We start from the raw sequence: 12,659 nt of genomic DNA, 5'->3' as shown, positions 1-12,659 counted from the left end.
TGAGTTTTGAGTGGTACACAGAAGCCCATGGCTCAGACTTGGAGCTGTTGCTTGTTATCACAAGTCCTGTCCTCCCTTCATGGCAACTTGGGCTGCTAGACTCTTCTGGATGTTGGCTATGGGATGGAGTTTGTTCTGGAACCTTCTGTGGTAGCCAAATCAAGGAAGAAGGAGGAGGGAGCCTGTCTCTGCCATGCCATGCTCCCAGCCTATGGCACAAAGCCTGGCTCATCTAGGCATGGGCAATACTGCCAGTTGCTGTTCATGGAGAATGTCACTTATTGTTTTAACCCTCTGGCTTAGGGTCCGACAGTCAGTTCTCTCTTTTTCCCATGGCCTTGGAAACATGTTAGCCATCTCATTCTTCCCAGAGTTGGTAAATTGGCACCCCTTTACATGTAACATGATGAGGGTTTCAGCAGAGAAAAGCTAGGTTGAGTTTCACAGACATCTCAGAGGGAAACAACAGGAGCCCCTCCCTGTTAAAACCTTCCGCTTGGCTTTCCAGGTAAGAAGATTCTATGTTCAAGGCCATACTGGTCAGTGGGCCTTACCTTCTTGGAACCATACCAGTCTAGTCCCTCCTGCCCAACCCCTCACAGATGGAAGGGCTATGGTCCCATCTCCAATTAGCTGTCCCCAACCATGAATTCCTTCCGCTTCCTCTCCAATGTTCCTTGACGTGATCTAGACATGGCAGCTCAGAATGGTTTAATTTCAATGCCTTTGGATACCAGGAAGATTCTCAGCAGCTCTCTGCTCTCTCTTTTCATCTTTATTTAAAAGATTTATTCATTTATGTACTTTATGTATATGGGTGTATTATCTGCATGTACATTTGCATACCAGGAGAGAGCATTGGATCCCATAGGACTACAATTACAGACGGTTGTGAGCCACCATGTGGGTGCTGGAAATTGAACTCAGAACCTCTGGAAGAGCAGCCTGTGCTCTTAAGTGCTGAGCCATCCCTCCAGTACCCTCTTTTCATTATGTTTAAAGTCTTGCAAATGCATCAAATTAAAACGCCTTTGCAAATCTATTCTATATACATAGATGACTCCACGGTTGCTTTGAACTTGGGGATGAGGTTAACAGTGTGAGCAGATAGCCAATATCTAGGGCCATGGCTACTCACAGTATGCCGTGGAAAAGGAAGCTGACCACTGCTTCCAAGGTGCAGAATTGCAGAGTATTCTCAGCGTTCTAATCTGCACAAGCACAAACAACATTGTTACTTGGCTTTAGATCAGACATTTGTCGGTGCATCTCAAGATCATTCCAGCTTGTGTGGTTGCTGCCCTGACACGTGGATTCATAGTAAGTATGTCATCACCCTTTGAGTACCTTTCAGTGTGGTATTTCCTCATGGGAAGACACAGGCCTTCTGTTCTGTCCTTGTAGCTGACCACATGGGTGTATTCACTTTGCAAGGACTCTATCAGCAGTGTGGTTAGGGTTTATATGCTTTCTTTATTTTTGCTTAAGAAAAGGAGGGACTACTCTTGTCACCACACAGTGACAGCCACATCATGATGAGTCTGTGGTGATGGGAACAGTAAAGGACACATCTGTTTCATAGGTCCTTTGTAAAAGAATGAGATATGAGCCGGGCGGTGGTGGCACATACCTTTAATCCCAGCACTCGGGAGGCAGAGGCAGATGGATCTCTGTGAGTTCGAGGCCAACCTGGTCTATAGAGTGAGATCCAGGAAAGGTGCAAAGCTACACAGAGAAACCCTGTCTTGAAAAACCACATATATATATAATCCATCAAGCACATAATTAGTGTCAGGCCACTTTTTCTTGTTGTATCATGAGTTTGAGTTTGTTACCTATGTTCTAAGCCTGGTGTGCTGTTTCCACAGTAATGACCCAGCCTATTGATGTTATTCATGGTCTCCCCTGAGAATCTTTTGTCATGGTGTACCCCTGGCCTCTCCTCAGCTACCATTCCCCAAGCCTTTTGTCTCTTCTTGGTGACAGCCTCTTTGACCTGCTGCCCCCTCAGATCATTGAGTTGTCCCCATTACCAGCAGTGTGCCTTTGGAGGCTGGGGCCAGGTGGAGGTGCTGGGAGTTGATGCTCTCCCCTCCTCCACATAGGAATGTCCCCTGCAGATGTGTAAGGTGCTGTTGATGTCTGGGGACATAGCCAAGCTTCCACTTTCACAGCCTCACGGCAGCTCCTTCCCTGGCAGCTGCAGCACCGCTCCTGTCTGGGCTACCACTTACTGTGCTGGCACTGGAAACCCTCTTAGAACTCCAGCAGGAGACAGCTGGCACATGATAGGAGGCCTACAAAATGCCATGCATGTCTTCACCTAGCGGCAGTCTCCAGCCAGCCAGATCCCCATTCCAAAGGCACAGGATTGGATGCCTGCTGCTTTCTAGACTCATTTAAAGGAACATTTGGTCTCTGCCTTGTTAGAGACTTTGTCATCGGGACAACCAGGGTCTTTTCATGAGGAGGAGGGGAGGGGGGCCCAGCAGGTGCTTAAGGAAAGTGATGGCAGGTGCATCTGGCTGGACAAAAGGAGTCTCACAGCACAGCATGTGTTGTTGCCTTTGGTTTGGCTACCAAGAAACTCAATTCATCCCATCACTTAAGGGCAATAATGGGTTTATGTGATTCTGCAAGTCTGTAAATTGCCCTGGAGCCATATTAACTGGGTATAAATCTATAAGCAGCTACCTGTGCACCCTGCTATCTAAAAGGACATTGGTAATGTTCCCTATGGCTTGACATTCATTGGAACGACTGTTTCCTAGCCCAGCTAGCTACCACTTCCCTATTCAACTAGCCATAAGTCCCTTCCCGGTTTGCACAGTCACTTACTCTCAGTGAGGAGCAGATTGGTTGGTCAGGAGCTTTGGGGTTAAACTCATCAGCTTGGCAGAGTTGAGGATCCTCTTTGGTCTCAGGGTAGGTGGCCTGCTTTCAGACTTCTTGGGTGGCTGCCACCTGGTTGGAGTAGTAGGCACCCGGGCTTTGTCAGGGACTTTGCCAGACACTGTGTCAGAGCCTTCTGGGGTTCTTGTTAGGTCAGGAAGGATGTAAGGGGAAGCTGTAGGAATATATGTTCAGAAAACACAGGCAGTCACAGGAAGCACTGTGAACAGCAGGCTGGGTGTGTGAGGGTGGGCTGAGGTCCGTGAGCCTTGTGGTCCTCTGTGCTTCTTTCCTCCACTGTACTTGCAGTGGTTACTCTGTGCAGGGTATCTCAACCACGTTCCGTGTCTGTGATAAAACAGCTGACAGAAAGGATCATGGAAAAGGACTTAGTGCAGTTCACGGTTCCAGTGCCGTTCACGGTTCCAGGTTACAGTCTATCCCACTGGCAACAAGAACTTGAGGCACCTAACAGACAGAAATGAGTGCTGGTGCTCGGCTCACTTTCTTCTTTTTATTCAGTCTGGGACCTCAGCTCCACACTGAGGGTGGGCCTTCTCCTTTCGTTCATCTAATCAAGAAAATTCCTCACAGATCTTGCCAGAGGCTAGCCTAATCTAGATAATATGTCACAGGTGTACCAGAGGCTTATCTCATGGGTGATTCTAGTCCTGGGAAGTTGACAGTATGAACCATCACACTAGGTAATATGTTAAGCACCTGTGAAGGGAGTGAGCTATTGGACTCTTGGGTTTCTGTCCCAGAGACCAGAATTCTAAGCCAGGAGGCTACTCTGCCGGATTCTCACATTTGCACCCAGATCAGCGTAGTCAGTTTCCAACCAAGCACCGTTCAGGACACCAGAGAACACTGTTCGGACGGGGCCTCTGGTGTGTTTGCAGCTGTCGTGAGAAACAGCCACTAGCTGGAGGCAGAAGAGTCCATTGTCTTCTAGTGTTGAAAAGGGACAGATGATGAACACACTGCAGGCTAGAAGGACCACGCAGAGGGAGAGGGTGAATTGCCCTCCTGCTTCCCAGCCCCACTGTAGCATGTTTGAGGAAGGGACTGAAGTCTTCAGAGTCTCCAGAGCTTGAGTGGCCAATAGGAGGAAGCAGCTTTAACAGGCCATTACAGAAGCCTGTTAGATCCCAGAGCAAGCCGGAAAGGGATTTGTGATGGTTCCTGCTGGGTGTGGGCCAGTCAAACCCTAACTTCCACACTGCCTTCAGGTCTCAGTAGCTTTTTTTCTGGTACCCAGAAGCGACAAGAAACATCCAGATGTCTATACCCGACAGGTACTTATGCCCTAACATTTGTCTTCCTTATTGCTACTGGAACAAATGACTGTGTGCTTAGTGGTTTTAAGCAGCTCACATTTACTGCTTTACTACTGTGGAGTTCTCAGTCAAGGTGCTGCTGGCAAGATTCCTTCTCAAGGCTGCAGGAAAGTATGTTTTCCTGCTTCTCCAGTTCCCCACGGCATCTGCCCACACTCCTTGGCTTTCTCTATCATCAATCCCAACAGCCTAGTGTCGTCATCTCCTTTTCTGACTCTGACCCCCCTTATTTCTAAGGCCTCTAGTGATGGCATCAGGCTACCTGCCTAACCCAGGACCATGATGCAGCCTTGCCAGGCCCCTCTAGCCTCCACTCTTGGCAATTTTTGGACAAAAGGTAAAGCAGATACATGTAAATGTGGTGCTGTGTGTCCTGTTCATGCAAGGGCTGGGCTACAGGGAGACCAGAACATGCTTGTACACACATGTATACTGCATGCACACATACCCTTTTGGCTCAAAGTTACCTTCTAGGGAAGTCCCAGCCTTCTCACTCTGGTGGTGTGTTGGGAAAATCAGAGTTTGAGCAAAGCTCAGGGGATGTGGCTAAGTGCAATAGCAGGCAGTCTTGCCATAGTTCCTCCTGAAGCCTGGCTAGGAAGGGCTGATGAAAAGGTAGGGCTGGGAGGAACCCAGGGAGGAAGTTAGGGTGCCTTCCCTACCCTCAGAATGCTGATGCCACAGCTGCCTCCCAGGGCCTGCCTGTTTGGCTCTGCCTCCCTGGTCTGTACCTTCCTCCCAGACATCCTATGGCCCATTTAGGCCTTATATAGCCAGGAAAGCTTCCCTGGTCTGCTTTTCCCATGAGCAGCTGCCCAGTAACTTCCAGGGCCTCCTAGGACGTGGTCACCGTAGGACCTGTGTGTGGTACTGGCTTCTGGGCACCAGGTCTCCTTCCCAGACCTAACAGCACTGTTTGGGGCATTACCTGAGAACATCTCAGTAGTACTGTGTGTGTGTGTGTGTGTGTAGTCAGAGGTCAATGTCAGATGTCTTATTCATTTGTTCTGTGTCAGGTCCAAAGGAAACTCCATTTCTCCAAATTCTGGAGGTTAGACAAAACACAAGCATTTCTCAGGAACTTGTGAAGCTGGTTCCCCTCTACCAAAAGAAGCCATTTCCCTATCCCTGGCAGAAAGGACAGATGGCTGTCTGTGATATCTATTAGCATACCAAAGCACATGCTGGCCTCCAGGCTCCCTCAGTATCCCCCCAAAGTACCTGTTACACATTTCAGAGTTCATGTGGCATCCTAGCTCTTCTCATTTCCTCCCCTACCTTAAACTTCCCTTGATGACAGGCTTCCCTCCCCCAGCTACTCATTCTCCTTCTAACCCTATTACGTTGGCTATGCCCTCCCTCTCTTTGTCTTCATCTTACCCCCCTCACACACACACACACACACTCTCCTTCTCTCACTCTCTCTATCACTCTGCTCTGCTCCTGCTTCTCTCATGGCCAGGTCCAGTCTGCTGGTCATGCTAGTCTACTACTTAATCTCTGTTCTGGACTCTTCCAGGTGCCTCTGACTGTTCTCACTCTCATATCTACAATAAAAACCTTCCCCTTAACCATACTACAAAGCAATCATATCATCAGTTTATACATTCTGTGCCGTGTTTTTTGAAGTAGGATCTCTCACTGAGCCTGGAGCTTGCAGATTTGACTGGGTTGGCTGGCTGGCTGACCTCCTGTTTTCTTCTCCTTGGTGTTGGGATTACAAGTGTTCAATGTTGCACATGGCTTGTTTGTGTTAACATGGGTTCAGGGGATCAAAGTGGGGCCTTTGCTTGTGTGGCTAGCACTTTACCAACGGAGCTGTTTCTGTTTTCCTCCCCCTAGCTCTTGAGCTTGGTGAGCACAGGCAAGCAGGCACTCTTGTTCTTGGCTGTGCCTCCAGCTCCTCTCACAGTGGCTGATTCACAGTCTCATCAATGTTTTGTGGCATGAAGGAATCTCAGCCAAGTGTGGCAGTCACAGTTATTTAGCAGCACCTTGACCATGAACCAGAAAGTGCAGAGAGACAGGTAGCTTTTCTGGAAGCCTGAGGATGTCTGCACTGTGGAGCAGAGTCCTGAGACTGAAAGCCAGTGTCTTTAACTGGGCACCACCAGGGCCTCTTGGAGCCTCCTCCAATAGATTGAAGTGCGATCTATAGATTTCAGGCTCACAAAGTGCTTTGAAATGAATTTAAATCCATTGCCACTATTGAAAAATTGAAAGATTTCACATAGAAGATTTCAGCATGCCTTGAAAACTCTAGAAACTCTGATGCCACTGGACTTATGCTTCTTAATGGGAGCCCCTAGCTGGCTCCAAGCAGGGATAGTGTCAGTTCTATGTCCTCCGGCAATCCCAGACCTTCCCCAGAGGTTATCCTGAAAGCTACAGTGACCTTGTCTCACCTGGAAGCCTATAGCTGTGTTGTCTTCCTGAGGAGCAGATTGGGAGCTGATGTCCAGGCTCTTATGACACACACCACCTCATCCTGGCCCTGCATGTAGGGTTGGCCAGCAGGCCTATTCTTCTGTGAGAGATGAGACCATGATGCTGAGCATACTCAGGGACAACTGACATGTTGTCATGCACAAGGCTAAGGACCAGCGTCTGGCCTCTCTGCTTCCTCTCACTTTGTCCCTGGTCTGTGATTTTGTTACTATCTGTGGTGGTGTGAATAGAAATGGTCCCCATATGCTCATAGTGAGTGGCACTATTTAAAAGGATTAGGAGATATAACATAGTTGGAATAGGTGTGGCCTTAACATTGTTGGAGTAGGTGTAGAGTAGGGTTAGGCCTTGCTGGAGGAAGTATGTTATTGGGGGTGGGCTTTGAGGTTTCAAATGCTCAAGCCAGGCCGAGTGTCTCTCTCTTTAAGCCCCTCTTTAATTAAATGCTTTCCTTTGTAAGAGTTGACGTGGTCATGGTGTTTCTTCACAGTAATAGAACAATGACTAAGATACCATCCTGAACCCATAGAGTCAGAGGTAGCTCTGTGCTTCTGGGAAAGGGTGACTTATTTACCAGCCCTATGAGCCCCAGATTGGATCAGAAGTGGCCTTTAATAAGTCAATCTTGTCTCATGCCTCCTATGCTGGCAGGCCCTGTGGCTCTTCTGTCCTCTTAGACTGGCTTCTTTGGCTCATGGCACTGGTATGAAAATGGGCTGAAGAGAGGACCTGGACTCAGTGCCATCCTGTAACCAGTACTGTGCGTGTCTCCAGCCCACTGTCATCTGACTTACTTTCATCCCTATGTTCCCAGTGCCCCAGCAGGGATGGTGCACAGTAGGACACTATTGACACTGTCCTCACTCTTTAGTCACTGACTGCTATGATGCCCATGTCACTTCTTCACTCACTGTTGTAGATGCCTGTCTGTCAGGGTCACAGATACTATTGTAGTGACATTTTTTCCCCCTGTGTAACTGATTTTGATGGTTTGAATTCTTTTCTTAGAATAAATGCAAAGCATTCAAATTCTTGAATGGGAGGAGTGGCAGACATGAAATTTCTGAAGTTGCATCTGCCCTTATTGCCAGGGATCTGGAGAGGGATCTGGAGAGGGTCAGTTTTACTGGAACTATGGCGATACTTGGAAACCGCTCTGTAGACTAGGTTGGCCTCAAACTCAGAAATCCACCTGCCTCTGCCTCCCAAGTGCTGGGATTAAAGGCGTGCTGGATTGTAGTTTTAAAATTTTTGTAACTGAGTACATGAATGTTCTAATTTGTGTGTTTTAATTTTTTTCTTTGAGACAGGGTCAAATGTAGTGGCCTCAAACTCACATTGTAGCTGAGGATAGCTTTAATTCTGGATCTTCCTGTCTTTACCTGGGATTATAGGCATGAGCCACCACACCTAGAAATTTTGCATATTTCTGTGTGGTGATTAGTATGGATTGAGACTTGTCCAAGCATTTAGTGGCTGTGCTTCCTCTTGTGTGTTCTCTTGAGTGATTTGTGTGTTAATGAGAATCAAGGTTTGGTTAGAGCTGCGTGAATCTATAATATGGTAGGATTAACAGTGCCCCTGTGCTAGTCACTACAAATGCTTTCCTTGTATGGTTTTCATGGGTAGCCACAAGCATGTGGCCATGTGTGTGGCTTTCTGTTCTTTGGAGAGTAGGAATGTGGTTCCACGTGGCCCCTTGACATCTAACCCAGTCTTGATGTCTCACATTAGGAGACCTTCCCAGAAAGGAGGGCCACGGGCAGCAGACGTTAGTAGGAGAGGGGATCCCAGTGCCCCTCTTTATCCCATTCTCTCTGAGCTGCCACTCACTGCCCTCTGACTGTGTGAGCCCTTGCCACTGTCTTGGCTTAGACAGGATATCAGAGCCAAGTTTTGTGAGTCTCCTCTGCACTGATTCAGGCTTTATGGGCTCTACTGCACGTGTATCACTGCCCCTGTGCATGTGTGCATGAGGATGGTGGCCAGAGCCAGCTGTTCCATCTTTCTGACTCAGAGAATCTAAAAATATCTTGTGCTGGGTGACTGGAGGGAATCTATGATCAACCTGTGAGTGTTCTGCTCTCAGGAGTCAGCATGTGTGGGTTTGAACTACATTTCCCCCAGAAGATGCAATCATCTCAGCAGTACAGATGGCAGCCCTGTCCCTGCATAGCCTCCCAGGTATCTTGTCTGATAGGCCTGAGGCAGGATGAGGTTGCTTCCTCCACCATTAAGCATGGCTGTCCCAGGCCTTTGCCATTCGGCTGCCAACCCTCAGTACTGGTAGGAAGGACTTCCAGAACAACAAATACATCCTGAGCCAGTGCCAAGAAACAGGGTTCTCATGCTCTCTCAGCTCCATGACTATGTTCCCAGTGAGGTGTGCTCATTCATGCACCAGATGCTCAGTGAGAGTCTGCACTGGCTCATACATGAGTCTAGATGAAAGGCCAGGTCAGCAGGGACCATATTGATTTTGAATTGCTGGGGAGTGAAGCCTCTCAGAAGATGGGCACGTGACCTGGCCTTGAGGGTGAACAGGATTCTGCAGTGGGGCTAGGGAGGGAGGGAGAGAGAGAAAGACAGAGGCAAAGGAGAAGGGAGAGGAGGAAGAACTCCAGGCTTCGTGATTAGAGCACAGGAAGTGACTTCCCATTGATATCCAGGTAGCTGCAGCCCAGGAAGAGGGGAAGAACAGGGTTGAACCACAGAGACTGAGAAGCATCAAGAGGCCGGGGCAGGCTCTGGCTTTGGAGGGAAGACTGAAGGGAAAGGACTCTGCAGGTGAGGGGTCTGTGCTGCTTAGCGGGGTGCCACTTACACAGTACTGAGGACAGAGCCAGCCGGAGCATTGTGCCTGGTCAGTGTTGGCTGCCAGGGAAAATGAGCGGCATTATGCTCTGGTGATGGCTCTGGTTTGGTTGGCTGGAGCATGTGGAGTTGGAGTATGCTGCTTAGCTGGGAGGGATCCTGACGCTGGTGTCCCTGGGCTCCCATGGCCTGCTACCACATGGCAGCAAAGTGGACATAGGAAACACACTGGTGGCATCCCAGATTCTGTAGGTACAGAGATTATCGTCAGTGCAGGAAAAATGTGACTCATGCTTTCCTCAGGTTGATTTGGGATCAGTGACTTTCCTTGGGGGACTGGCCTTCTCGTAGTGACAGTGTTTATGTCTGTTTCCATTCCAGATGCCATAGGGCCTCTGAGCTGCTCGAGACTCAGCCTTGGTGGTAGCCAGAGGCTCCCAACATACTTGTGCGTGCTTGCAGCTTCAGGAAACTGCTCCTCAGGCTGTGCCCATCCTGTTTGGCAGCCCAGCCACCATGGAGGCCCCAGAAGTCCCTGTGGGCTCTCTGATTGACTTTGAGACCGAACCACCTACGTCCCCTCCCCTGGAGGCAGCACCTTCAATACTCCAGGACCCAGATGGCTCCCTGGGTGATGGAGCATCTGAAAGTGAGACCACTGAGTCTGCAGACAGTGAGAATGACATGGGCGAGTCACCCTCACACCCATCCTGGGACCAAGACCGCCGCTCTTCCTCCAATGAGTCCTTCTCCTCCAATCAGAGTGCTGATTCAGCCCCAGACGAGGAGACCCTGGCACTTCGAGAGTTCATGCGCAGCTACGTAGAGAAGATCTTCTCTGGAGGGTAGGCCGTCTTTGGGATGGGAGTTAAACCTTCTTTGGAATGCAGGGTAGACCTTCTAAGGACACTAGCCTGCTATCAGGTCCCAGGGACCTGCTTCCTACTGTAGGCCACAGTGGCCATCCTAGGCTGCCTATAAAGTCATATTGGGAGGTTTTAAAAAGTTCCCAGTCCTGGGGGTTGAGGATTTAGCTCAGTGGTAAAGTGCTTGCCTCACAAGCACATGGCCCTGGGTTCAGTCCTCAGCTCTGGAGGAGAAAAAAGATAAAGACTTCCCGGTCCTGGACTCTACCCCAGACCAACTAATACCTGTTCCCTGGAGCAGCATACCATGTATCTACAGGCTGTTTGTGACTGTCTGGGGGCAGCATACTGACAACTCTTAATTGGGATGTCAGCACCAAGGGTGGCCACAGAGGGAGTGGTCCTCAGCCTGGCCAGGCCCACGTTCCCTGCTTGTCCTGGTCAGCGCTGGAACACAGACTCAGTTCATCTGTTTCCCCTTAGTTTTTTCACTTTTCATTTCATGAGTGGTTCTGCCTAGGCCTCATAGGACCAAGGAAGCAGATAAGAGACTGTCTTCCATGGTGTCTTCAGTAGCCTGTATGGTATGGGCTGCACCCTTATGGCTACAGAGGCAGAGGACGCTGTAGAGAAACAAATGATGAGCTCTGTTAGCTGTTGACATATGTCATTTCAGAATTTTCTCTGTGCATTCTTTTTTCCTGAGGGTATTGAGGATTGTCTTAGTTACTTTTCTGTTGTTGTGAAGAGATACCATAACCAAGGCAACTTATAAAAGAAAACATTTATTTAGGACTTACAGTTTCAGAGAATAAATCCATGACAGTCATGGTGGAGAGCATGGCAGCAGACAGACAGGCATGGCACTAAATCAGTAGCTGAGCATTTATTTATTATTATTATTATGGTTTTTTCAAGACAGAGTTTCTCTGTGTAGCTTTTGGAGCCTGTCCTGGAACTCACTTTGTAGACGAGGCTGGCCTTAAACTCACAGAGATCCACCTGCCTTTGCCTCGCAAGTGCTGGTATTAAAGGTGTGCGCCACCACCGCCCAGCCATGGCTGAGCATTTATATCTTGATTCATAAGCGCAAGACAGAGAAAGATAACTGGGAATAGCGTGAGCTTTTGAATCTCAAAACCCACCCCCAGTGACACACCTCCTCCATCAAGGCCATGCCTCCTAATCCTTCCCTAACAGTTCCACCAACCGGGAACTAAACATTTAAATATATTAGCCTATGGGGACAATTCTCATTCAAACCACCACAGGGATAGAGTTTCCAGGCCTCATACATGCTAGGCAAGTGTCTTATTGTTGAGCTACTCTACTCCCATAGCTCCTCTGCATTCTTGTGTGTGTGTGTGTGTGTGTGTGTGTGTGTGTGTGTGTGTGTGTGTGTCTGTATTTGTATCTGGCTCTGGCCTGTATAGTTATGCCTGTGTGTGCAGGTGTGCATGCCTGTGAGTGTGCAGAGGACAGAAGTTGATGTCTGGTATCTCCCTTATTCGCTCTTCACCTTTTTGAGAGAGGGTCTCTTCTGAACCTGAGGCTCCTTGGTTTGGCTAGTCTGGCTGGCCAGTGAACCCTCAAGATGCTCCTGTCCCTGTCCCCAGCCCTGGAGTTACAGGTGCATGCTGAGGCTTTTATGTGGGCACTGGGATCTAAACTCAAATTCTCTGCTTACCAACTGTGCCACTTCCACAGCCCTGCTCTCTGTATTTTAAACTCTGGTCTCTGTGAGGTTGCTACCTCCGCTCTGCACTCCAGCTCCACTGATATTTGTCTTACTTTGTTGTTGCTTTGGTCTCCCAGCCACTGGGCATATCCAGAGAAGCTTCTCCAGCTGTCTCAGAGCCTAGCTGGTCAGGAAGCTGCACTTATTGCTGCTGTAACTAAATTCAGAGTGATAAAGGCAACAGAATCTGGTCACCCAGCCTCCTGGTAGAGTCTACAGGCAGCTGATTCCTAAGTAACTGTTTCCTCGGCGTCTCTTCCTGGAACTTCTCTATGGCCTTTTTATTGTGGTTCTCTTTTAATTAATTAAGAATCAGGGAAACAGGCAGTGGTGGTGCACACCTTTAATTGCGGCACTTGGAAGGCAGAGGCAGGCAGATTTCTGTGAGTTCGAGGCCAGCCTGGTCTACAGAGTGAGTTCCAGGGAGCCAGGGCTGTTACACTGAGAAACACTGGGTTGAAAAACCAAAAAAAGACGGAGTGGGAGGGGGGTGTCTGTGCATGTGCTACAGCATGTGTGTGGAGATCAGAGAATAATTTTCAGGAGTCAGTTCTCACTTTC

General features: G+C 48.8%; 1 protein-coding gene across 1 annotated transcript in view; it reads left to right on the top strand.

Moving 5' to 3' along the window:
- Positions 1-12,659, top strand: part of Kiaa0513 (KIAA0513 ortholog) — a 45,789-nt gene that overhangs the window by 18,193 nt on the left and 14,937 nt on the right. The window contains exon 2 of the mRNA XM_059263917.1: positions 9,876-10,339. Coding sequence (XP_059119900.1) covers positions 10,011-10,339 — 329 coding nt within the window. The 5' untranslated portion in view covers positions 9,876-10,010. The remainder of the gene's footprint in view (positions 1-9,875; positions 10,340-12,659) is intronic.

The sequence above is a fragment of the Peromyscus eremicus genome, chromosome 5 (genome assembly GCF_949786415.1).
Source record: "Peromyscus eremicus chromosome 5, PerEre_H2_v1, whole genome shotgun sequence".
Taxonomy (NCBI): Eukaryota; Metazoa; Chordata; class Mammalia; order Rodentia; family Cricetidae; genus Peromyscus; species Peromyscus eremicus.
The sequence above is the reverse complement of the archived record's forward strand: the minus strand, read 5'-3'. Positions and strand labels throughout refer to the sequence as shown.